The 25,065-nt window shown below is 43.8% G+C and overlaps 7 gene segments (V, D, J or C); 6 read left to right on the forward strand and 1 right to left on the reverse strand.

The window, feature by feature from the left end:
* Positions 1-735: 735 nt before the first annotated feature.
* LOC114445118 (immunoglobulin kappa variable 3D-20-like) lies at positions 736-24,568 on the forward strand. The segment is given in 2 exon segments: positions 736-787; positions 24,231-24,568. Coding segments are annotated over 2 exon segments (390 nt in total).
* On the forward strand, positions 3,094-23,688 carry LOC114449932 (Ig kappa chain V region Mem5-like). The segment is given in 4 exon segments: positions 3,094-3,145; positions 3,309-3,606; positions 22,226-22,260; positions 23,081-23,688. Coding segments are annotated over 4 exon segments (714 nt in total).
* On the forward strand, positions 6,289-6,811 carry LOC114450158 (immunoglobulin kappa variable 3-15-like). The segment is given in 2 exon segments: positions 6,289-6,340; positions 6,504-6,811. Coding segments are annotated over 2 exon segments (360 nt in total).
* Positions 9,395-9,872, forward strand: LOC114450132 (immunoglobulin kappa variable 3D-20-like). The segment is given in 2 exon segments: positions 9,395-9,446; positions 9,535-9,872. Coding segments are annotated over 2 exon segments (390 nt in total).
* On the forward strand, positions 13,556-14,158 carry LOC114450138 (Ig kappa chain V region 3381-like). The segment is given in 2 exon segments: positions 13,556-13,607; positions 13,696-14,158. Coding segments are annotated over 2 exon segments (384 nt in total).
* LOC114450178 (immunoglobulin kappa variable 3-15-like) lies at positions 16,387-16,909 on the forward strand. The segment is given in 2 exon segments: positions 16,387-16,438; positions 16,602-16,909. Coding segments are annotated over 2 exon segments (360 nt in total).
* On the reverse strand, positions 21,360-21,842 carry LOC114450145 (Ig kappa chain V region 3547-like). The segment is given in 2 exon segments: positions 21,360-21,702; positions 21,791-21,842. Coding segments are annotated over 2 exon segments (381 nt in total).
* Positions 24,569-25,065: the final 497 nt, after the last annotated feature.

Genomic DNA, 25,065 nt, shown 5'->3' on the forward strand with positions numbered 1-25,065 from the left:
GTTGCAATATGTCACCAACTTGTTCATTCCATGCCTAGAAGACTTGGTGGTGTCCTTAAAAATCACGGTGCACATACAAAACACTAGATGGTTTTGTTGTGGGGTGTACTCATTTTTGCTTCAAGATTTTGTGATCTAAGTTAGATTATTAACCTTAACTTCATGTTATGGAGTTAAATAAGTGTTTAATAAAACTCAGCCTTGTGAAAAGTTTGGAAATTGTTCTTTTGTTCATTGAGCTACTGGATAAATTTTCACTTTTTAAAGGGGGTGTACTCATTTATGCCGAGCACTGTGAGTCTGTTAGTGACATTAAATGTGGTATATAAATAAAAGAGACAACAAAAACAGATCATTAAATTCTGAAAAAGATGATGTCTGACACTGACAGCAGTGCTGAAGCAGTCCACATCTACATGAGGTTTAAAGGAGAAAATAAAACAGCTGAGCAGAACAGAGTTCCTGTCAAAATGAGCTTCATGATAGAAAGTTGTATCGTCTGCATAACACAACACTTTGTATGTTTTTAGAACACATTTAAAATCAACATTTAAAAGAGTAAAAATCAACACTGAGACTTTTTTAGATCATCAGTCTGTTCATTTCCATAGAGAGCCACTTTGCATCAGCAGCAGCATGCTCCAGTGCTCTGACAGACTTTATAGTCCTGACAGCTGAACACTGGATGACTGACAGCTGTCCTTCATCACAGCACAAATCCTCCTCATCAGAAACATGACTCTGACCTGCATCCTGGTCTGGACTCTCCTCTGCTGCTGCTTCACAGGTAAAGTCCAGAGAATCAAAGTCCTCTGTCAACATCCGTCCCTCTGACGTGAAGACGCTGCTGAAGACGCCAGGAGACACTGTCACCATCACATGTTCCACCAGTCAGGATGTTTTCTATGGTAGTGATGGTATTATCCTCTTATCCTGGTACCAACAGAAAGAACCAGCAGTTCCTAAACTGCTCATTTATTTGGTTAGTCAGAGACAATCAGGGATTCCAGATCGTTTTTCAGGCAGTGGATCAAACTCTGACTTCACTCTGACCATCAGAGGAGTTCAGGCTGAAGATGCAGCAGTTTATTACTGTATGAGTTATAATAAAATCAACAGTCAAGATGTGTTCACACAGTGAAAAAGAGTCATACAAAAAGCTCCCACAGCCAAAGAGGAACGGCACCAGTGGGAAGCTTTTGCACATAGTGACACACTTCAGTGAACACACACTCTTTAAAACTAATTTAAAACTTGCTGATTTTAATTACCCACATCTCATATCCAATCTCATTGTTATGCTGATGACACCTAGCTCTACATCTCCTCCAGACCAGCCAGTGTCCTTCCTCCATCCTCCCTTATCACCTGTAAAGAAACATGTTGGTTCTCCTCCAACTTCTTCAAATTAAACAGCAATAAAACTCAAGTCTCACTAACTGGCACCAAATCCACACTGAGCAAAGCTGACAGTCTCTCCATCACCATTGGACAGCACCCTGTCATTATATTCACACATCAACAGCATCACCTGTTCTGCCTGTTTTCACCTCAGAAACATCAATCATCTTCGTCCCTCCCTCACCCCTCACACAGCGGCCATCTTTGGTTACCTCCCCAACAAAACTCTCCTCAACCCACAGCTTCTCCAAAACTCTTCAGCCTGGATCATAACCAGAACACCCTCCATCACCCACATCAGTCCAGTCCTGCAGCAGCTCGCAGTTCAAGATCCTGCCCCACAGGGCACTGTGCTTTCTCCATTCCTGTTCACCTTATAAACCTCAGACTTTCAGTACAACTTAGTCATGTCACTTACAGAAGTTTTCTGATGACTCTGCATTTGTGGGGTGTATACGTGGTGGACAGGAGGAAGAGTACAGGGGGCTGGTGGACAGATTTGTGGAGTGGGCTGGTGGGAATCACCTGCTGCTTAATGTAGACAAGACCAGAGAGATGGTGATTGACTTCAGGAAGAAGGGAGCAACATTGCAGCCCCTTTGCATCCTGGGTAAGGATGTGGAGAGGGTGGAGGAGTACAAACACCTGGGAGTGACCATCGACAGCAGACTGTGTACAAGAAGGCCTGCAGCAGACTCTTCTTCCTGAGGAAGCTGAGGTCCTTCAACTGTGCAGCAACATGCTGGAGATGTTTTACCAGTCTGTTGTTGCAGCACTCTGTTCTCCTCTGTGGTCTGCTGGGGGGCAGCATTGCAGCCAGTGACACCAACAGACTGAACAAACTGATCAGGAAGGCTGGCTCTGTCATTGGCTGCAGACAAGAGACATTTGAAGCAGTGGTGGAGAGGAGGACACTGAACAAACCGTTATCCATCATGGATCACCCCGACCACCCTCTCCTCCCTGTGCTGGACAGACAACGGAGCACCTTTTCCAAAAGGCTCAGACAGCTTCACTGTCACACAGAACGCTACAGGAAATCTTTCCCGCCTCATGCTGCAAGACTGTACAACACCTCATCTCTGTGCCAGAGATAACACAGACTCACTGCTGTAAGGGACACGTTCTGCACAAGGTTTAGGTTTTTTTACTTTCAAATTGTACACTTTTGTTCTTGTATATCATATCTTTTCATATCTTCATGCCAAATTGCACAATCCGATTTAGACTTATATGCATACCTGCATCACAAACTGCACATTTTTTGCTTCTGCACCTGTGTTTATTTTTTTTATCTTGCTGTAAATAATGTATATAATGTTTAATTTTTTCCGTTAGAGGTATATTTTTATTCTTTGGTATGCTTGAGTGACTGTACTTTGCTGCTGCAACAGTGAAATTTTCCAGCTTGGGATGAATAAAGTATTTCTATTCTATTCTATTTACTGAGAACAAATGAAGCTCAGAGAATCTGCTCTCTGCTCACCAACAACAGTCAGGGAACCAAACAGTGGACCAGATGTGGTCCTTGGACCAGCAGATTAACACCTCTGTTTAAAGTGTGTGTGCTGTGATCAGTGAGGAGGAAACAGCTCCAGCTGACTGACTCTGAGTCTTTGCATATGAGTGTCCTGCCTCTCTGCTCCCAGCCCTTAAAGAGTCCAGCGTCCATCAGCGACTGTCCAGGAAACCATGATGATGTCAGAGACTCTGCTGCTGGCCGCTCTGTGGCTCCTGGTTCAGGGTGAGACTCTGTGCTGAGAGCTTTGCTTCAGGGGGCAGCATGATGCTGTGGTGATGGAGGAAGACTGGAAGGAGCAGCACTGACCTTCTTCCATCTCTTCTCCATGTCACAGAATCCTCTTCTGTCTGGATGTTGATCTTCTCCTCTTCCTCATGTCTTCCAGGTTCATCAGGAGAAATCACCCTGACTCAGTCTGCTGGACCTCAGTCTGCTGCTCCAGGTCAGACCGTCAACATCAGATGTCAGTCCTCCACACTCATAGGCGACGACATGAACTGGTACCAGCAGAAACCTGGAGAGGCTCCTAAACTCCTCATTGCTGACACAACATATCGTCAGTCTGGAGTTTCTGATCGTTTCAGTGCGACATACAGTAACACTGACTTCACTCTGAACATCAGAGACGTTCAGGCTGAAGATTCAGGAGTTTATTACTGTCAGCAGCGCAACAGCTTCCCACTCACACAGTGAAAAAGAGTCGTACAAAAACCTCCCACAGCTAAAGAGGAACTGATCAGCAGCTGCACTCTAACAAAGGTCTGAATAAAAACTGCAGCAATTTACCCTGAAAATACAACAATTCATATTTACAATAAAAAATATTATTACTCTGAAGTTTATGTTTATAATAAATGTGAATTATATTCAGATTCTGAGTGTAACTGACAGACAGACTGAGTCTGTGTTTGTGACATTAAATGTGGTATATGAATAAAAGAGACAACACAAAACCAGATCATTAATGTCTGAAAAAGATGAATGATGTCTGACACTGACAGCAGTGCTGAAGCAGTCCACATCTACATGAAGTTTAAAGGAGAAAATAAAACAGCTGAGCAGAACAGAGTTCCTGTCAAAATGAGCTTCATGATAGAAAGTTGCATCATCTGCATAACACAACACTTTGTATGTTTTTAGAACACATTTAAAATCAACATTTTAAAGAGTAAAAGTCAACACTGAGACTTTTTTAGATCATTAGTCTGTTCATTTCCATAGAGAGCCACTTTGCATCAGCAGCAGCATGCTCCAGTGCTCTGACAGACTTTATAGTCCTGACAGCTGAACACTGGATGACTGACAGCTGTCCTTCATCACAGCACAAATCCTCCTCATCAGAAACATGACTCTGACCTGCGTCCTGGTCTGGACTCTCCTCTGCTGCTGCTTCACAGGTAAAGTCCAGAGAATCAAAGTCCTCTGTCAACATCCGTCCCTCTGACGTGAAGACGCTGCTTTATGTCTCTGTCTCTGTGTCCTCAGAGTCTAGAGGACAGGTCACAGTGAATCAGTCTGCAGCACAGAGATCTGCTCCAGGAGGCACCGTCACCATCACATGTAGAGTCAAACCACAGGTTCATGTTGGACGCAGCAGTGGTAAAGATATTTTATACTGGTACCAACAGAAAGAACCAGCAGCTCCAAAGCTTCTCATTTATAAAGCAGATCAGAGAGCATCAGGGATTCCAGATCGTTTTTCAGGCAGTGGATCAAAGACTGACTTCACTCTGACCATCAGAGGAGTTCAGGCTGAAGATGCAGCAGTTTATTACTGTATGAGTTATCATGAAATCAACAGTCAAGCTGTGTTCACACAGTGAAAAAGAGTCGTACAAGAACCTCCCACAGCTAAAGAGGAACTGACTGCTGCAGCTTCTGCACATAGTGACACACACACACACACACACACACACACACACACACACTCATTAAAACTCATTTAAAACTTGCTGATTTTAATAACCCACGTCTCATATCAATCTTCCTTTTCTTCTTGAAAACATTGTTGCTTCTGAACTTCATGCTCACCTCACTGAAACTAAACTTCAGGAATAATTCCAATCTGTCTTCAGACCCCTTCACAGCACTGAGACAGCTTTCATTAAAATCACTAATGATCTTGCAGAGATGGACTCCTCACTGTTCTCATTGTATTGGACTGATATGCAGCTTTCAGTAGAACCTCTCACTCCCCCCTCACTGACAGATTGATCTCAGCTGGCCTCTCACACACAACCCTCCACTGGTTCACTTCATATCTGACCACTCTCAGTATGTTCAGCTTGGTCCAACTTCATCCCAGCATTCCTCTGTCTCCTCAGGTGTCCCCCAAAGCTCCGTCATGGGCCCCGTTTTATTTATTATTTCCCTCCTTCCCCTTGGTCACATTTTCATTGTTATGCTGATGACACCCAGCTCTACATGTCCTCCAGACCAGCCAGTGTCCTTCCTCCATCCTCCCTTATCACCTGTAAAGAAACTACATGTTGGTTCTCCTCCAACTTCTTGAAATTAAACAGCAATAAAACTCAAGTCACTCAAGCACCAAATCCACACTGAACAAAGCTGACAGTCTCTCCATCACCACTGGACAGCACCCTGTCATTATATTCACACATCAACAACATCACCTGCTCTGCCAGTTTTCACCTCAGAAACATCAACCATCTTCCTCTTCTTTCTTCTGTCTCGTCTTCTGCTCCAGATTCTCACAGTGTTCACACAGAGATGGTTTAAATCAGGAGTGTCAGACTCAGACTGACTTCTGGGAGCCTCTGCTGCTGTTGTCCTCCCATATGAGGGCCCCTTCAGTGTTTACACACTACAGGAAAGTGCAGGTGTCTGTTTTATGTGAAAGACTTTACTGAGATGTTGGTCCTCTCTGTAGCTGTGCGGCTGGTTTTGTCCTCTCTGCTACTTTCATACTGTTCTCTGTGTTTAGTCGAGTGATGGCGCTTGATTTTTACTCCTTTAGGACGGAGACCTTTTCTTCGTATATCAGACCGGCAGCGTTTCCACTAAACAACACTGCACATGAAAATACTGCAGCATCCAAAACAAATGAAGCTCAGAGAATCTGCTCTCTGCTCACCAACAACAGCCAGGGAACCAACCTTTGTCCTTTGACCTTACTGTCCCCTGTGTTTTGGACATCAGGTGGAGACCAGATGAAGGACAGCAGTGGACCAGAAGTGGTCCTTGGACCAGCAGATTAACACCTCTGTTTAAAGTGTGTGTGCTGTGATCAGTGAGGAGGAAACAGCTCCAGCTGACTGACTCTGAGTCTTTGCATATGAGTGTCCTGCCTCTCTGCTCCCAGCCCTTAAAGAGTCCAGCATCCATCAGCGGCTGTCCAGGAAACCATGATGATGTCAGAGACTCTGCTGCTGGCCGCTCTGTGGCTCCTGGTTCAGGGTGAGACTCTGTGCTGAGAGCTTTGCTTCAGGGGGCAGCATGATGCTGTGGTGATGGAGGAAGACTGGAAGGAGCAGCACTGACCTTCTTCCATCTCTTCTCCATGTCACAGAATCCTCTTCTGTCTGGATGTTGATCTTCTCCTCTCCCTCATGTCTTCCAGGTTCATCAGGAGAAATCACCCTGACTCAGTCTGCTGGACCTCAGTCTGCTGCTCCAGGTCAGACCGTCAACATCAGATGTCAGTCCTCCACACTCATAAATGACGACATGAACTGGTACCAGCAGAAACCTGGAGAGGCTCCTAAACTCCTGATCTGGGACACAACAGAGCGTCAGTCTGGAGTTTCTGATCGATTCAGTGCGACATACAGTAACACTGACTTCACTCTGAACATCAGAGACGTTCAGGCTGAAGATTCAGGAGTTTATTACTGTCAGCAGCACAACAGCTTCCCACTCACACAGTGAAAAAGAGTCGTACAAAAACCTCCCACAGCTAAAGAGGAACTGATCAGCAGCTGCACTCTAACAAAGGTTTGAATAAAAACTGCATCAATTTATTCTGAAAATACAACAATTCATATTTACACTGAATGAAAATCATTTTCAAACATCAGAGTGAACCTCTGTCGGCTGATCAGTTCATTTCACACGCACTGAAACTAGCGAGCATTTCTGGTTCATGGTGAAAACACTCAGAGACACAGCTGATTGTGAACTTAAGTCAACAAATAAAACTGAACATTAATGTTTAAAGAAAGATGAACAATGTCATGAAAACACATTGTGTTCATGTTGTGTGTTTGTGTTGTATTCTATGATGATAACCTTCATGTTGTGTCCAAGAGGTTAAATCCAGGTAACTGGACTTGAGTGTCTTCCTCAGTTCAAAAACACAAAGTCCAAACCACAACAGCATCCAGGTCCAGGTCTCTACTTGAAGGAATATAAATGCATATTTAAAAATGAATGTAAGTTGTGGTAACGGAGGTCACTGTGAAAGACATGATGTCCCTCAGTACGGCGACCAAGTCTGGCCTCACTGCTTTAATAATACACTGGATAAGTGGTACAGCATGCCGTCCCGTACATACAGACCCTTTCCAAAAAATTTGAATATCAAGGAAAAGTTCATTAATTTCAATAATTTCATGCAAAAAGTTAACCTTTCATAGATTATAGATTCAGGGCCCACATTTTAAATGATTTCAAGTATTTATTTGTTTATTTTTACATAATTTGGGCTCCCAGCTCATAAACCCGCGAAAACAGGATTTCAAAAAATTAGAATACTACAAAGAAATCACCATTTACTTCTCAGTTTTAGCAGAGAAAAGAAAGAAATTAGGATCAAATCAATCAAAATATGGTACTGTCTAAGCGATATGTGAATACTTGGTTGGGAATCCCTTTGCCTTAATCACTGCCTTGGTGTGCCATGGCATTGCATGGGCGTTATGGAAGCCCACATGTCCTTGATACTTCTTTGTTTTTGTGTCTGGTGTCTCTCATTTTCCTCTTAAGAATACCTCAGAGATTCTCAATGGGGTTTATGTCTGGTGAGTTGGCTGGCCAGTCAAGCACTGTGATGGCATGGGCATTAAACCAGGTTTTGGTGCTCCTGGCAGTATGGGAAGGGGGCCGGGTCCTGCTGGAAGATGCAATCTGCATCTCCATACAGATCCTCAGCAGAAGGAATTATGAAGTCCTCCAAAACATTCTGGTAGACTTTTGCGTTGACCCTGGATTTGAGAAAGCAGAGTTTACCAACACCCGCACGGACATCGCACCCCAAATCATCACTGACTGTGGATATTTCACACTTGACCTCAAGCAGCTTGGGTTCTGTTCCTCGCCCGGCTTCCTCCAAACCCTTGGACCTTATTTCCCGAATTTAAAGGCACACTTTACTTTCATTGGAAAAGAGGAACTTGGACCACTGGCCAACAGTCCAGTCCTTCTTCTCCTTATCCCAGTTGAGATGCTTCCTACGAACCCGACAGTTGTGGCCCATCTCCTGGATGCCTCTGAATGTGGTGGTATTTGACTGTGGTGACTCCTGCCTCATTCTACTCTTTCTGGATCTCTGCCGGATCTCTGACAGAATCCTGTTTGATAATCCGCTGAACCCACGGTCATCTCTTGTGCTGGTGCATTTTCTCCTGCCACATTTTGCCCTTCTACTAGACTTTCCATTGATGTGCTTGGACACGGCACTTTGTGAACAGCCAGCCTCCTTAGCTATGAACTTTTGTGGCTTACCCATATGGAGGGTATCAATGATGGTCTTTTGGCCAGTTGTCAAGTCTGCAGTCTTCCCCATATTAAACTGAACTAAAGCAAATAAATGACACATGGGGAAACCTGTGGAGGTGCTTTAAGTTCAGTAGATGATTAGTGGGTGACACTCAGTTTAAAACATCCATGGCCTGCACAATTTGGGCTGATTTCTTCACAGTATTCTAATTTTCTGAATTCTTGTTTTCGTGGGTTTTATGAGCTGGGATCCCAAATTATGTAAAAATAAACAAATAAATACGTGAAATTGTTTAAGATGTGGACCCTGAATCTATAATCTATGAAAGTTTAACTTTTTGAATGAAATTATGGAAATTAATGAACTTTTCCTTGATATTCAAATTTTTTGGAAAGGGTCTGTATTTCAGACAGGTCGCCACACGGGAGCTACGCAAAAAATACAGACAGAGTCACATCGGAGCTGAAAACAGTTTCTCTCTGCTACAACAGACATGTAGGGTCAAGCTGTAAAGCAGAGTCCTGTCAGAGTCTTACAGTGCATTTCATTACTGAAGACCTGGAGCTCAAAGCTCGCTGCCTTCAAACTGCAGACTTCCCAGACAACCACACAGGAGAAAATACTGCAGCCAGCCTGAGAGAGAGGCAAACCAGCTTTCCATCATTTCCATAGAGCCACTTTGCATCAGCAGCAGCATGCTCCAGTGCTCTGACAGACTTTATAGTCCTGACAGCTGAACACTGGATGACTGACAGCTGTCCTTCATCACAGCACAAATCCTCCTCATCAGAAACATGACTCTGACCTGCGTCCTGGTCTGGACTCTCCTCTGCTGCTGCTTCACAGGTAAAGTCCAGAGAATCAAAGTCCTCTGTCAACATCCGTCCCTCTGACGTGAAGACGCTGCTTTATGTCTCTGTCTCTGTGTCCTCAGAGTCCAGAGGACAGGTCACAGTGACTCAGCCTGCAGCACAGAGATCTGCTCCAGGAGACACCGTCACCATCACATGTACAGTCAGACCACAGGTTGCTATTGGAACCAGAACTCGTAAAGATCTGTTACACTGGTACCAACAGAAAGAACCAGCAGCTCCAAAGCTTCTCATTTACAGAGTTGATGACAGAGCATCAGGGATTCCAGATCGTTTTTCAGGCAGTGGATCAAAGACCGACTTCACTCTAACCATCAGAGGAGTTCAGGCTGAAGATGCAGCAGTTTATTACTGTCAGAGTTATCATGACATCAACAGTCAGCGAGTGTTCACACAGTGAAAAAGAGTCGTACAAAAACCTCCCACAGCTAAAGAGGAATTGACTGCTGCAGCTTCTGCACATAGTGACACAGTGAACACACACACACACATACTACAATTCATTTAAAACTTGCTGATTTTAATAACCCATGTCTCATATCCGATCTTACATTTCTTCTTGAAAACATTGGTGCTTCTGAACTTCATGCTCACCACACTGAAAATAAACACAAATGTGGCTCATTGATTGAAACAAGATTTGTTCATTTGCACACAAAAAGTGATTTTCCTAAAAAATTCATTCAAGTCCATGTTGCAAAAATGAGTACACCCCAATTATAGTCTTAGGGAAAAAGCCACATTTAAAACTACAAAATTCTAATGAACAGGCATTCAACCACAGGTGAGTCTAATGATTTATTTGTGAGGTGTCCAGCAGACAGGTGACTATAAAAGGCTGTCAGCAATGGCTCCCTATGGAAGATATGAAAATATTTCTTTACCAAAAAAGGTGAGGGCTACAAGAAGATCAGCAAAGCTTCACATATCTGTCAAAATACTGCAGCAAAAGTGATCCAAACATTTAAGAAAGATGGAAGTGCAACCATCTTACAGAGACGTCCAGGACGTCCACGGAGGTTAACATCTCGACAGGAGCATCTTCTGATGAGAGGGGTTGAAGAAAATCACCAGCAAGTTCACTGCAGTTAGCTAAAGCAGTAGAAAGCAACTGGAGTGACCGTTTGCTGAAAAAGATGAAGACTACTGGGACTCTATACTCTGGAGGGATGAGACAAAGATCACTGTTTTTGGAACTAATGGTTTTAAACCTGCATGGCTTCATAAAGGTGAGGATTTCAAAGAAGAATGCATGGTGCCTACAATGAACCATGGTGGTGGCAGTGTCCTCATGTGGGGCTGCATGAGTGCTGCTGGTGTTGGGGTCAGGGTTGCCAGATCTGAGTGACAGTTTCCAGCCCAAACTGAACGTAAAACCCGCCCAATGCGAAAAACAACAGCCCAAATCACAACCTCCCTAGAATCTTAACGTTCAGACCATATGTGCCATATGCAAGAAAAACATGTCATAAGCACACGTAACTTTGCTGCAGCACTAAATAACTAAACAAAGTAACACAAACAAGCAAAGAGTGCAATCAAGCAACAGCATACACTGACCATTCAATACCAACAGACATGTGATTAACCCAACACTAGAAAACCTCCAACAACTGCCGGTCTGAATGTGGCTGATGTTTATGTTCATGTAGATTGGTTGACCTCTTCACTCCGCTGACCAGTAGGATTTCATGTTGTCATTGGACCAATGGCCGTCATGCTTGATGCCACTCGATCAATTTACAACAGACTGATAATATGAGGGGGAGGGCACCGCCGTTTTTATTTCAATTAATCAAATGACATTTACTTTTTGCATAAAATGACAACTCGGATATTTTCTAAAAAAAATGCTATTTTTTTTTAGCAAAACGTGTTTAAAAGAAGCGGAAGCACAAGTTGAGCATCACTCTCCATCCAGCATCCAGGCTCTAAAAGAGGTTATTCTTGAAGAATGGAAAAAGACAGATGTTGCAATATGTCACCAACTTGTTCATTCCATGCCTAGAAGACTTGGTGCTGTCCTTAAAAATCACAGTGCCCATACAAAACACTTGATGTAGCAGGTTTTGTTGTGGGGTGTACTCATTTTTGCTTCAGCCAATTTGAATAAAACTGAAGATTCAGTGATCTAAGTTAGATTATTAACCTTAACTTCATGTTATGGAGTTAAATAAGTGTTCAATAAAACATTTGGAAATTCTTCTTTTGTTCATTGAGCTACTGATTAAATTCTTAATTTTTAAAGGGGGTGTACTCATTTGTGCTGAGCACTGTACTGAGTCTGTGTTTGTGACATTAAATGTGGTATATAAATAAAAGAGACAACACAAAAACAGACCATTAATGCCTGAAAAAGATGAATGATGTCTGACACTGACAGCAGAAAATAAAACAGCTGAGCAGAACAGAGTTCCTGTCAAAATGAGCTTGATGATAGAAAGTTGTATCGTCTGCATAACACAACACTTTAAAGAGTAAAAGTCAACACTGAGACTTTTTTAGATCATCAGTCAGTCTGTTCATTTCCATAGAGAGCCACTTTGCATCAGCAGCAGCATGCTCCAGTGCTCTGACAGACTTTATAGTCCTGACAGCTGAACACTGGATGACTGACAGCTGTCCTTCATCACAGCACAAATCCTCCTCATCAGAAACATGACTCTGACCTGCGTCCTGGTCTGGACTCTCCTCTGCTGCTGCTTCACAGGTAAAGTCCAGAGAATCAAAGTCCTCTGTCAACATCCGTCCCTCTGACGTGAAGACGCTGCTTTATGTCTCTGTCTCTGTGTCCTCAGAGTCCAGAGGACAGGTCACAGTGACTCAGTCTGCAGCACAGAGATCTGCTCCAGGAGGCACCATCACCATCACATGTTCCACCAGCCAGGATGTTTATTATGATGGTTCTGACTACATACTATCCTGGTACCAACAGAAAGAACCAGCAGCTCCTAAATGGCTCATTTATTGGGCAACTCACAGAGCATCAGGGATTCCAGATCGTTTTTCAGGCAGTGGATCAAAGTCTAAATTCACTCTGACCATCAGAGGAGTTCAGGCTGAAGATGCAGCAGTTTATTACTGTCAGAGTTATCATGAAATCAACAGTCAGCGAGTGTTCACACAGTGAAAAAGAGTCGTACAAAAACCTCCCACAGCTAAAGAGGAACTGACTGCTGCAGCTTCTGCACATAGTGACACACTTCAGTGAACTAACACACACACACACATTAAAACTCATTTAAAACTTGCTGATTTTAATAACCCACGTCTCATATCAAAGATGCTGCCATCACACGACAACACGACAATGATCCAAAACACACATGGAATGGAAAAAGATAGATGTTGCAATATGTCACCAACTTGTTCATTCCATGCCTAGAAGACTTGGTGCTGTCCTTAAAAATCACAGTGCTCATACAAAACACTTGATGTAACAGGTTTTGTTGTGGGGTGTACTCATTTTTGCTTCAAGATTTTGTGATCTAAGTTAGATTATTAACCTTAACTTCATGTTATGGAGTTAAATAAGTGTTTAATAAAACTCAGCCTTGTGAAAAGTTTGGAAATTGTTCTTTTGTTCATTGAGCTACTGAATAAATTTTTACTTTTCAAAGGGGGTGTACTCATTTATGCCGAGCACTGTGAGTCTGTGTTAGTGACATTAAATGTGGTATATAAATAAAAGACAACACAAAAAAGTCTGAAAAAGATGAATGATGTCTGACACTGACAGCAGTGCTGAAGCAGTCCACATCTACATGAAGTTTAAAGGAGAAAATAAAACAGCTGAGCAGAACAGAGTTCCTGTCAAAATGAGCTTCATGATAGAAAGTTGTATCGTCTGCATAACACAACACTTTGTATGTTTTTAGAACACATTTAAAATCAACATTTTAAAGAGTAGAAATCAACACTGAGACTTTTTTAGATCATCGGTCAGTTCATTTCCATAGAGAGCCACTTTGCATCAGCAGCAGCATGCTCCAGTGCTCTGACAGACTTTATAGTCCTGACAGCTGAACACTGGATGACTGACAGCTGTCCTTCATCACAGCACAAATCCTCCTCATCAGAAACATGACTCTGACCTGCGTCCTGGTCTGGACTCTCCTCTGCTGCTGCTTCACAGGTAAAGTCCAGAGAATCAAAGTCCTCTGTCAACATCAGTCCCTCTGACGTGAAGACGCTGCTTTATGTCTCTGTCTCTGTGTCCTCAGAGTCCAGAGGACAGGTCACCGTGACTCAGCCTGCAGCACAGAGATCTGCTCCAGGAGGCACCGTCACCATCACATGTTCCACCAGTCAGGATGTTTTCTATGATGGTTCTGACTACATACTATCCTGGTACCAACAGAAAGAACCAGCAGCTCCTAAGCTGCTCATTTATGAAGCAGATCAGAGAGCATCAGGGATTCCAGATCGTTTTTCAGGCAGTGGATCAAAGTCTGACTTCACTCTGACCATCAGAGGAGTTCAGGCTGAAGATGCAGCAGTTTATTACTGTATGAGCTTTCATTACATCAACAGTCAGCATGTGTTCACACAGTGAAAAAGAGTCGTACAAAAACCTCCCACAGCTAAAGAGGAACTGACTGCTGCAGCTTCTGCACATAGTGACACACTTCAGTGAACTAACACACACACACATTAAAACTCATTTAAAACTTGCTGATTTTAATAACCCACGTCTCATATCAATCTTCCATTTCTTCTTGAAAACATTGTTGCTTCTGAACTTCATGCTCACCTCACTGAAACTAAACTTCATGAATAATTCCAATCTGTCTTCAGACCCCTTCACAGCATTGAGACAGCTTTCATTAAAATCACTAATGATCTTGCAGAGATGGACTCCTCACTGTTCTCATTGTATTGGACTGATATGCAGCTTTCAGTAGAACTTCTCACTCCCCCCTCACTGACAGATTGATCTCAGCTGGCCTCTCACACACAACCCTCCACTGGTTCACTTCATATCTGACCACTCTCAGTATGTTCAGCTTGGTCCAACTTCATCCCAGCATTCCTCTGTCTCCTCAGGTGTCCCCCAAGGCTCCGTCCTGGGAACTGTTTTATTCATTATTTCCCCTCCTTCCCCTTGGTCACATTGTCATTGTTATGCTGATGACACCCAGCTCTACATCTCCTCCAGACCAGCCAGTGTCCTTCCTCCATCCTCCCTTATCACCTGTAAAGAAACTACATGTTGGTTCTCCTCCAACTTCTTCAAATTAAACAGCAATAAAGCTCAAGTCTCACTAACTGGCACCAAATCCACACTGAACAAAGCTGACAGTCTCTCCATCACCACTGGACAGCACCCTGTCATTATATTCACACATCAACAACATCACCTGTTCTGCCTGTTTTCACCTCAGAAACATCAATCATCTTCGTTCCTCCCTCACCCCTCACACAGCGGCCATCTTTGGTTACCTCCCCAACAAAACTCTCCTCAAACCACAGCTTCTCCAAAACTCTTCAACTGGATCATAACCAGAACACCCTCCATCACCCACATCAGTCCAGTCCTGCAGCAGCTCCCAGTTCAAGATCCTGCCCCACAGGGCACTGTGCTTTCTCCATTCCTGTTCACCTTATAAACCTCAGACTTTCAGTACAACTCAGTCATGTCACTTACAGAAGTTTTCTGATGACTCTGCATTTGTGGGGTGTATACGTGGTGGATGGGAGGAAGAGTACAGGGGGCTGGTGGACAGATTTGTGGAGTGGGCTGGAGGGAATCACCTGCTGCTTAATGTAGACAAGACCAGAGAGATGGTGATTGACTTCAGGAAGAAGGGAGCAACATTGCAGCCCCTTTGCATCCTGGGTAAGGATGTGGAGAGGGTGGAGGAGTACAAACACCTGGGAGTGACCATCGACAGCAGACTGTGTACAAGAAGGCCTGCAGCAGACTCTACTTCCTGAGGAAGCTGAGGTCCTTCAACTGTGCAGCAACATGCTGGAGATGTTTTACCAGTCTGTTGTTGCAGCACTCTGTTCTCCTCTGTGGTCTGCTGGGGGGCAGCATTGCAGCCAGTGACACCAACAGACTGAACAAACTGATCAGAAAAGCTGGCTCTGTCATTGGCTGCAGACGAGAGACATTTGTAGCAGTGGTGGAGAGGAGGACACTGAACAAACCGTTATCCATCATGGATCACCCCGACCACCCTCTCCTCCCTGTACTGGACAGACAACGGAGCACCTTTTCCAAAAGGCTCAGACAGCTTCACTGTCACACAGAACACTACAGGAAGTCTTTCCTGCCTCATGCTGCAAGACTGTACAACACCTCATCTCTGTGCCAGAGATAACACAGACTCACTGCTGTAAGGGACACGTTCTGCACAAGGTTTTTTTACTTTCAAATTGTACACTGTTGTTCTTGTATATCATATCTTTTCATATCTTCATGCCAAATTGCACAATGCGATTTAGACTTATATGCATACCTGCATCACAAACTGAACATTTTTTGCTTCTGCACCTGTGTTTATTTTTTTTATCTTGCTGTAAATAATGTATATAATGTTTAATTTTTTCCGTTAGAGGTATATTTTTATTCTTTGGTATGCTTGAGTGACTGTACTTTGCTGCTGCAACAGTGAAATTTCACAGCTTGGGATGAATAAAGTATTTCTATTCTATTCTATTTACTGAGAACAAATGAAGCTCAGAGAATCTGCTCTCTGTTCACCAACAACAGCCAGGGAACCAAGTAGTGGACGAGAAGTGGTCCTTGGACCAGCAGATTAACACCTCTGTTTTAAAGTGTGTGCTGTGATCAGTGAGGAGGAAACAGCTCCAGCTGACTGACTCTGAGTCTTTGCATATGAGTGTCCTGCCTCTCTGCTCCCAGCCCTTAAAGAGTCCAGCATCCATCAGCGACTGTCCAGGAAACCATGATGATGTCAGAGACTCTGCGGCTGGCCGCTCTGTGGCTCCTGGTTCAGGGTGAGACTCTGTGCTGAGAGCTTTGCTTCAGGGGGCAGCATGATGCTGTGGTGATGGAGGAAGACTGGAAGGAGCAGCACTGACCTTCTTCCATCTCTTCTCCATGTCACAGAATCCTCTTCTATCTGGATGTTGATCTTCTCCTCTTCCTCATGTCTTCCAGGTTCATCAGGAGAAATCACCCTGACTCAGTCTGCTGGACCTCAGTCTGCTGCTCCAGGTCAGACCATCAACATCAGATGTCAGTCCTCCACACTCATAGGCGACGACATGAACTGGTACCAGCAGAAACCTGGAGAGGCTCCTAAACTCCTCATTGTTGACACAACAGCACGTCAGTCTGGAGTTTCTGATCGTTTCAGTGCGACATACAGTAACACTGACTTCACTCTGAACATCAGAGATGTTCAGGCTGAAGATTCAGGAGTTTATTACTGTCAGCAGCACAACAGCTTCCCACTCACACAGTGAAAAAGAGTCGTACAAAAACCTCCCACAGCTAAAGAGGAACTAATCAACAGCTGCACTCTAACAAAGGTCTGAATAAAAACTGCAGCAATTTACTCTGAAAATACAACAATTCATATTTAAAATAAAACTACAATTATTATTAATCTGAGGTTTATGTTTATAATAAATATAATTATATTCAGATTCAGAGTGTAACTGACAGACACACTGAGTCTGTGTTTGTGACATTAAATGTGGTATATAAATAAAAGAGACAACACAAAAACAGATCATGAATGTCTGAAAAAGATGAATGATGTCTGACACTGACAGCAGTGCTGAAGCAGTCCACATCTAAATGAAGTTTAAAGGAGAAAATAAAACAGCTGAGCAGAACAGAGTTCCTGTCAAAATGAGCTTCATGATAGAAAGTTGTATCATCTGCATAACACAACACTTTGTATGTTTTTAGAACTCATTTAAAATCAACATTTTAAAGAGTAAAAGTCAACACTGAGACTTTTTTAGATCATCAGTCTGTTCATTTCCATAGAGAGCCACTTTGCATCAGCAGCAGCATGCTCCAGTGCTCTGACAGACTTTATAGTCCTGACAGATGAACACTGGATGACTGACAGCTGTCCTTCATCACAGCACAAACCCTCCTCATCAGAAACATGACTCTGACCTGCGTCCTGGTCTGGACTCTCCTCTGCTGCTGCTTCACAGGTAAAGTCCAGAGAATCAAAGTCCTCTGTCAACATCCGTCCCTCTGACGTGAAGACGCTGCTTTATGTCTCTGTCTCTGTGTCCTCAGAGTCCAGAGGACAGGTCACAGTGACTCAGCCTGCAGCACAGAGATCTGCTCTAGGAGGCACCGTCACCATCACATGTTCCACCAGTCACTATGTTTATGGTGTTTTTGCCTTATCCTGGTACCAACAGAAAGAACCTGGAGCTCCTAAACTGCTCATTTATTGGGCAACTCGCAGAGCATCAGGGATTTCAGATCGTTTTTCAGGCAGTGGATCAAAGACTGACTTCACTCTGACCATCAGAGGAGTTCAGGCTGAAGATGCAGCAGTTTATTACTGTCAGAGTTATCATTACATCAACAGTCAGCATGTGTTCACACAGTGAAAAAGAGTCGTACAAAAACCTCCCACAGCTAAAGAGGAACTGGTCAGCAGCTGCACTCTAACAAAGGTTTGAATAAAAACTGCAGCAATTTACTCTGAAAATACAACAATTCATATTTACACTGAATGAAAATCATTTTCAAACATCAGAGTGAACCTCTGTCGGCTGATCAGTTCATTTCACACACACTGAAAAGCTCAAAGTTCAGCAAGAAGAGTCCACACAAGAAGACTGCATGTTCCTCAGCATGTGTTGAATTAAAGTGCTCTAAGGAAGTGGTGAGTGGGTCCATGTTTGCACAATAAAATGCAGAAAATAGAACAAAGAAATCCTAAAAGACAAAAGTTAACAAAGGTCCTCTGGACAAACACAGACGACACAGCTGGAACTTAAAGGTTTTAGGAACGTCAGCTCAGGTGTGAGACTCCTGACACACACCTGTCACAGCTGCAGGAAAGCGTTACGTTGCCTCTTGAATTTCTCATCACTTAAAGCCAGGCATACATTGTGCGTTATTTGGTCCAACTTTGACCTGAAATATGAGACGTATGTTTTTTTTGGGTCGAGCTGAATTTCAGCTTTGTCGTGCGTTTTTAAACGCGCAGTGTACTGGGGCTCACGAGAGGCGATTACCGTCGCACGAACATCGATCGGATGATCGGTTGAATTTTTTTTTCCCTCGTAAGAGTATCGCACAGTTACTGAAATTTACAGCAACTTAAAGTTATTGAGGCGACAACACGCTTCCTCAACATGGTAACATACAGTATCAACAACAAGCAGCAAGTGATGAAACTTTAGTCGACTTATTATAAAACAACCAAACATTTAAACTTCTTCAAGGGGAACAAGTTGTTCCAGCTGTAGTTAGTCTGTGAGCTCCCCTCTCTACAAGTTTCCCACCTCATCTGTGCAACTGTTGATATGTCATATGTTCTTATTTTAATTCTCTTGTATCTTTAGTGGTAGTTTTACTTCATACTGTATATTATTTCCTTCTTGTCCGATGTCTGGGCCGATACTGATGTTTAACATAACAACTTGGCCGATGCCGATGTTTTTTATTTTTATTTATTGTGCACAGAAACATACAACAAGTCTTTCAGCTCTTCATCATACTATCCTTGAATGAGCACAAATTCAATCAGACAAATTTATGAAACTACCTTTAATGTCACTTTTTAGTTGACATTTAGTTTACTTTTTAGTTAGACTCTCAGGAAGAACAGTCCCATACAGCGGACTTCCTTTTTTGAACATTAATGATACGATGAAGTCACCTGCTGTATCTCTCGCCTATTTTTTAGTAAGATGCATGTTTTTATTTACACAGATAAGCACCTCTGCGTCGTCGCAGCAAAGTCTATTTCTCTTTTCATCCAAGACATGAGACACAGAGCTGAATAACCGCTCACTCTCCATGCTGGTGCATGGCGCACAAAGGTATTTGCCGCTTCGCCATGGTTACAGTGTTTTGGTTCTCGCGCCACCCGGATTAGCTTCCCTCCGTGCAGTTTTCCCCAGACATGCGCTCCTCTTACACATATTCCATGTTAAAATGTAAAATCTGCCAATTCCGCGATTCAAATCAAACGGCCCTGTATATTTATGGCCTGCACTTCATCTGCACAGACAACACAAAAACCAACAAACAGCTCTGAAAAGCACAAACCTGGCAGAGTTCTTAGTCTTAGGTCTTAGTCACAACACAGAGAGCCACACAACAAACTGCTGAAACCAAACACACACAAAGCCCAGCAGAGGAACTGCAAGGAACCAGCAGCAGGCCAGAGAGCCATCTCTACAAAGACCTGCTCACACAGACTCAGACAGGAGAGATCAATCCCTCAACCAGGTAGGAGGAGCCAACCTGGAGGCAAATCATCCAGCAGGCCCAGGGCCGTCACTCAGTGTCGTCATGATGAGTGTTTGTGTTTCATGATGATAACTTTCATGCTGATTCGGACAACAAAGGGTTACCAGCTGCTCTTCATGTAGCACCCACCGCTCTCTGTGACCTCAGACTCAGTCACCTCACCCTCAGCTGGAATGATGGGGTGTTAGGGTTCAGTGTGTAAGCTAGCTGCCACCAAGGTTTACCTATTGAAGTGAACTCATGATACTCTGCTGGTAATCAGATTACTCTATCCAATTTAACAGTAGATGTTTTCTCCTTAGACACACTTTAAATCACTGATCCCAGACAACTCTTTGTAAAACACTCACACATGTTGACTGAACTTTTGACCCCGTGTACAGAACAATACTTTACCTTTGGTAAACACAGAGCCAGTAAACACATGATAAATTACAGCCCTTTGAAATAAACTGCTCCCTCTGTAAATACTGTGAACAACATTACTTTGACCTTACAACCTTACTCGGCACTTCTAACTGGCCTTCTCCCCAAAACATCAACTCATTCATTTACATTTCTCCCAGATCTCTGAAAAACACTCGACCTGTGGATAAAGTCTCTTTCCTCAGCAAAGTAACACTCAACTGGTTTAACTCACAGTTCAGCGTGGAGCCTGAAGAACCAGTCCTCGGTCTGTGGAGAAGAAATGAGATGACAGCGGCCATGGCCTCCTCTCCAGGAAATACACCCAGCCCGCTTCAAGACGGAGCTTGACCAATTACTGCAGGTGACACTGATTGACAGCTGCAGTAACCAATCAGACAGAGCAGCTGAGAATAAAGGCTCAGTCTGTAATGACCTCTTATTCAGATCACTTCAGTTTTCACAGCTTGTTCTTGCAGCTTTATTTCTACATTGATCAACCTTTTAATCCTAAATTATCTTCATCAATAAGTTAACCATTTCCTGCCCATTTACTGATATTATTGATATATATTTATGACTGGATTCATGAAGCTACTTTCAGCTGGTTTTCATCCACCACATCATGCTTTCATTGAACAGTGCGGGTTCACCTTATTTAACTCCCTTTCATTTTTACACTGGGCTACATTCACATAGATCAGAGGCTGTAGTTCATCAATACTTTCCTCTGCTGCAGCCTTTAAACAAACAACTGGGATCATTAAGTTGAAGTCATTAAAACATAAATACACAAAACCAGCAGAACACAACAATCTGACGCAACTCAGAGACACAACATGAGCTAACAGAGCTTCAAATGATCGCTAGTTTCAGTGCGTGTGAAATGAACTGATCAGCCGACAGAGGTTCACTCTGATGTTTGAAAATGATTTTCATTCAGTATAAATATGAATTGTTGTATTTTCAGAGTAAATTGCTGCAGTTTTTATTCAAACCTTTGTTAGAGTGCAGCTGCTGATCAGTTCCTCTTTAGCTGTGGGAGGTTTTTGTACGACTCTTTTTCACTGTGTGAACACTTCTTGACTGTTGATGTCATGAAAACTCTGACAGTAATAAACTGCTGCATCTTCAGCCTGAACTCCTCTGATGGTCAGAGTGAAGTCAGAGTCTGATCCACTGCCTGAAAAACGATCTGGAATCCCTGATTCTCTTTCATCTGCTGCATAAATGAGCAGTTTAGGAGCTTCTGGTTCTTTCTGTTGGTACCAGGATAAGAGGTAAACACCAACATAGTGAACATCCTCACTGGTGGAACATGTGATGGTGACGGTGCCTCCTGGAGCATATCTCTGTGCTGCAGACTGAGTCACTGTGACCTGTCCTCTGGACTCTGAGGACACAGAGACAGAGACATAAAGCAGCGTCTTCACGTCAGAGGGACGGATGTTGACAGAGGACTTTGATTCTTTGGACTTTACCTGTGAAGCAGCAGCAGAGGAGAGTCCAGACCAGGACGCAGGTCAGAGTCATGTTTCTGATGAGGAGGGTTTGTGCTGTGATGAGGGACAGCTGTCAGTCATCCAGTGTTCAGCTGTCAGGACTATAAAGTCTGTCAGAGCACTGGAGCATGCTGCTGCTGATGCAAAGTGGCTCTCTATGGAAATGAACAGGGATCGGTCTGATCAGCTGCTGATCAATGGATCAATCACTGTATCGGATCATTGATCAGGAATCAATATGTTTTTCAATCAGAACAAAGTGATGGATGTCAGAATCTTCAGTCGGTGTGTTTCATTGATTTGCACATTGATCAGCTGAGTGTGACAGACACAGTGTTTCAGAGTCAGAGTGTGTGTCTGTGTGCAGTCAGAGGTTTTTGTACGACGCCTCCATCAGTCTGAATCACTGTGGTACACGTTCGGTGGAGGAACCAGACTGGATGTTGGAGGTAAGTTGAAACTTTTCATTTCAGACTAGTTCTTATTTGTTGTGTCCGTTTCTGATCAGACAGAACAAATAAAAACCATCTTTCAGTCTTTATGTTGAATTTTCTTGGTGCTCAAACACACAGTGACTGTAAAAAGTGACTGTGCTGAATTGAACCCATGAGGATGGTTCAGAGGGGGCTGACTGCTTCTGCTTCTAACGGCTGGATTTTGAGGAGTGTAGCTCGGTCAGACAGTCGCAGCGCCCGTCTGTGTGCAGTCAGAGGTTTTTGTAGGACGCCTCCATCAGTCTGTGTCTCTGTGGTGGACGTTGGGTGGAGGAACCAGACTGGAGGTCGACTGTAAGAACCTCTGACTGCTGCTCAAACCCACAGAAACAACATGTGTTCAGCTCACAGTGGATGAACTGAGTCTTTACTGGATGACTCCGATCTGTTCTTGTTGTTGGAGGCTGTTTAGCTCATGACTGATACACAGAGAAAGTTTAAACCTGAAAGAAAACACATGTCAGTATTTTAAATGTAGTCATTGTTGAATGTTGTTGGAATCATTTGTGTAAAATGTGTTTTTAAACATTGGAAACATTTCAAATCCTCATTAGAACCATCATCATGTCCCTCAGGAGCTTTTTACCTTCAGTACTGAAACCTGTCTGTTGCCACGGTTCAGCAGTGATGCCTGTCTGTTGCCGTGGTTACCGAGCTCAGAGAGGGAAGTGAAACAGTGAGGAGCAGTTTCCTCCCCTCTGAGGACCAGCAGCTGGACTTTCTGTTCTCTGTCTTCATGTCCTCTCTCTGTCTCCTCCTCCTCCTCCTCCTCCAGTGGGTCCAGTCCCCCCCTCCCTGACGGTGCTGCCCCCCTCCAAAGAGGAGCTGCAGAAGGGCCAGGCCACGCTGCTGTGCCTGGCTGACAGAGGCTTCCCCTCTGACTGGACCCTGTCCTGGAAGGTGGGCGGACAGAACGGGGACGGCTCGCAGCAGAGCCGGAGCACCGCGCTGCTGCAGGACGACGGGCGCTACAGCTGGAGCAGCACCCTGAGGCTCTCTGTGGACCAGTGGAGGACGGCGGGCTCTGTGACCTGTGAGGCCAGGCAGGGCTCCCAGAATCCAGTGATACACACACTGAGTACAAACCAGTGCTCCCAGTCCTGAGTCTCTCTCTGCTCTCTGTGACTCTCTGTCTGCATCCCTGTCGCTTCAACATTTAGAAACAAGTGAACAAAGTTTGGACTTCATGTGTTTGTCGTGTTAACTTTAGAGAAGAACCATGATGACTGTAAACAACAAGAACAAAAGAACACTGACTGATGACTGAACATCCAACATGTGGAAGAGTTCCTGATTAGAATCATCAGTGACTTACTCTTTCTTCACTCTCATGCTTCTGTCACATTTTCTATTCTTTCATCACAATAAAGACTTTTTCATCCACTCAGCTGTTTTTGTGTTTGAATCAATAAATGTTGTTTGAGCTGAAGTGAAAGTCAAAGGAGGAGAATAATAAAGAGAGTCTGTCTGAGAGGAAACCACTGCAGCTGAACCACAAAGGTGGATTTTACATGAAGGTTATATCAGCACAGACTCCTCATCCTCATCTTCATCACTTCCATCATCTGCACTGGAGACATTAAACATTATAGGGTGTAGTAACACACTCCCGTCCACTAGATGGAGCTGATGCTCCTGAAACTGTCTGTTCATTTCCATAGAGAGCCACTTTGCATCAGCAGCAGCATGCTCCAGTGCTCTGACAGACTTTATAGTCCTGACAGCTGAACACTGGATGACTGACAGCTGTCCTTCATCACAGCACAAACCCTCCTCATCAGAAACATGACTCTGACCTGCGTCCTGGTCTGGACTCTCCTCTGCTGCTGCTTCACAGGTAAAGTCCAGAGAATCAAAGTCCTCTGTCAACATCCGTCCCTCTGACGTGAAGACGCTGCTTTATGTCTCTGTCTCTGTGTCCTCAGAGTCCAGAGGACAGGTCACAGTGACTCAGTCTGCAGCACAGAGATCTGCTCCAGGAGGCACCGTCACCATCACATGTACAGTCAGACCAAAGGTTGCTGTTGGACGCAGCAGTGGTAAAGATCTCTTATCCTGGTACCAACAGAAAGAACCAGCAGCTCCTAAATGGCTCATTTATTGGGCAACTCGCAGAGCATCAGGGATTCCAGATCGTTTTTCAGGCAGTGGATCAAAGACTGACTTCACTCTGACCATCAGAGGAGTTCAGGCTGAAGATGCAGCAGTTTATTACTGTCAGAGTTATCATGAAATCAACAGTCGAGCTGTGTTCACACAGTGAAAAAGAGTCGTACAAAAACCTCCCACAGCTAAAGAGGAACTGACTGCTGCAGCTTCTGCACACAGTGACACACTTCAGTGAACACACACACACACTCATTAAAACTCATTTAAAACTTGCTGATTTTAATAACCCACGTCTCATATCAATCTTCCATTTCTTCTTGAAAACATTGTTGCTTCTGAACTTCATGCTCACCTCACTGAAATAAACTTCAGGAATAATTCCAATCTGTCTTCAGACCCCTTCACAGCACTGAGACAGCTTTCATTAAAATCACTAATGATCTTGCAGAGATGGACTCCTCACTGTTCTCATTGTATTGGACTGATATGCAGCTTTCAGTAGAACTTCTCACTCCCCCCTCACTGACAGATTGATCTCAGCTGGCCTCTCACACACAACCCTCCACTGGTTCACTTCATCTCTGACCAGTCTCAGTACAGTGGTCAGCATAAATGAATACACCACACTACATACCGTACTACAAAATACTC

The sequence above is a fragment of the Parambassis ranga genome, chromosome 2 (genome assembly GCF_900634625.1).
Source record: "Parambassis ranga chromosome 2, fParRan2.1, whole genome shotgun sequence".
NCBI classification, from domain to species: domain Eukaryota; kingdom Metazoa; phylum Chordata; class Actinopteri; family Ambassidae; genus Parambassis; species Parambassis ranga.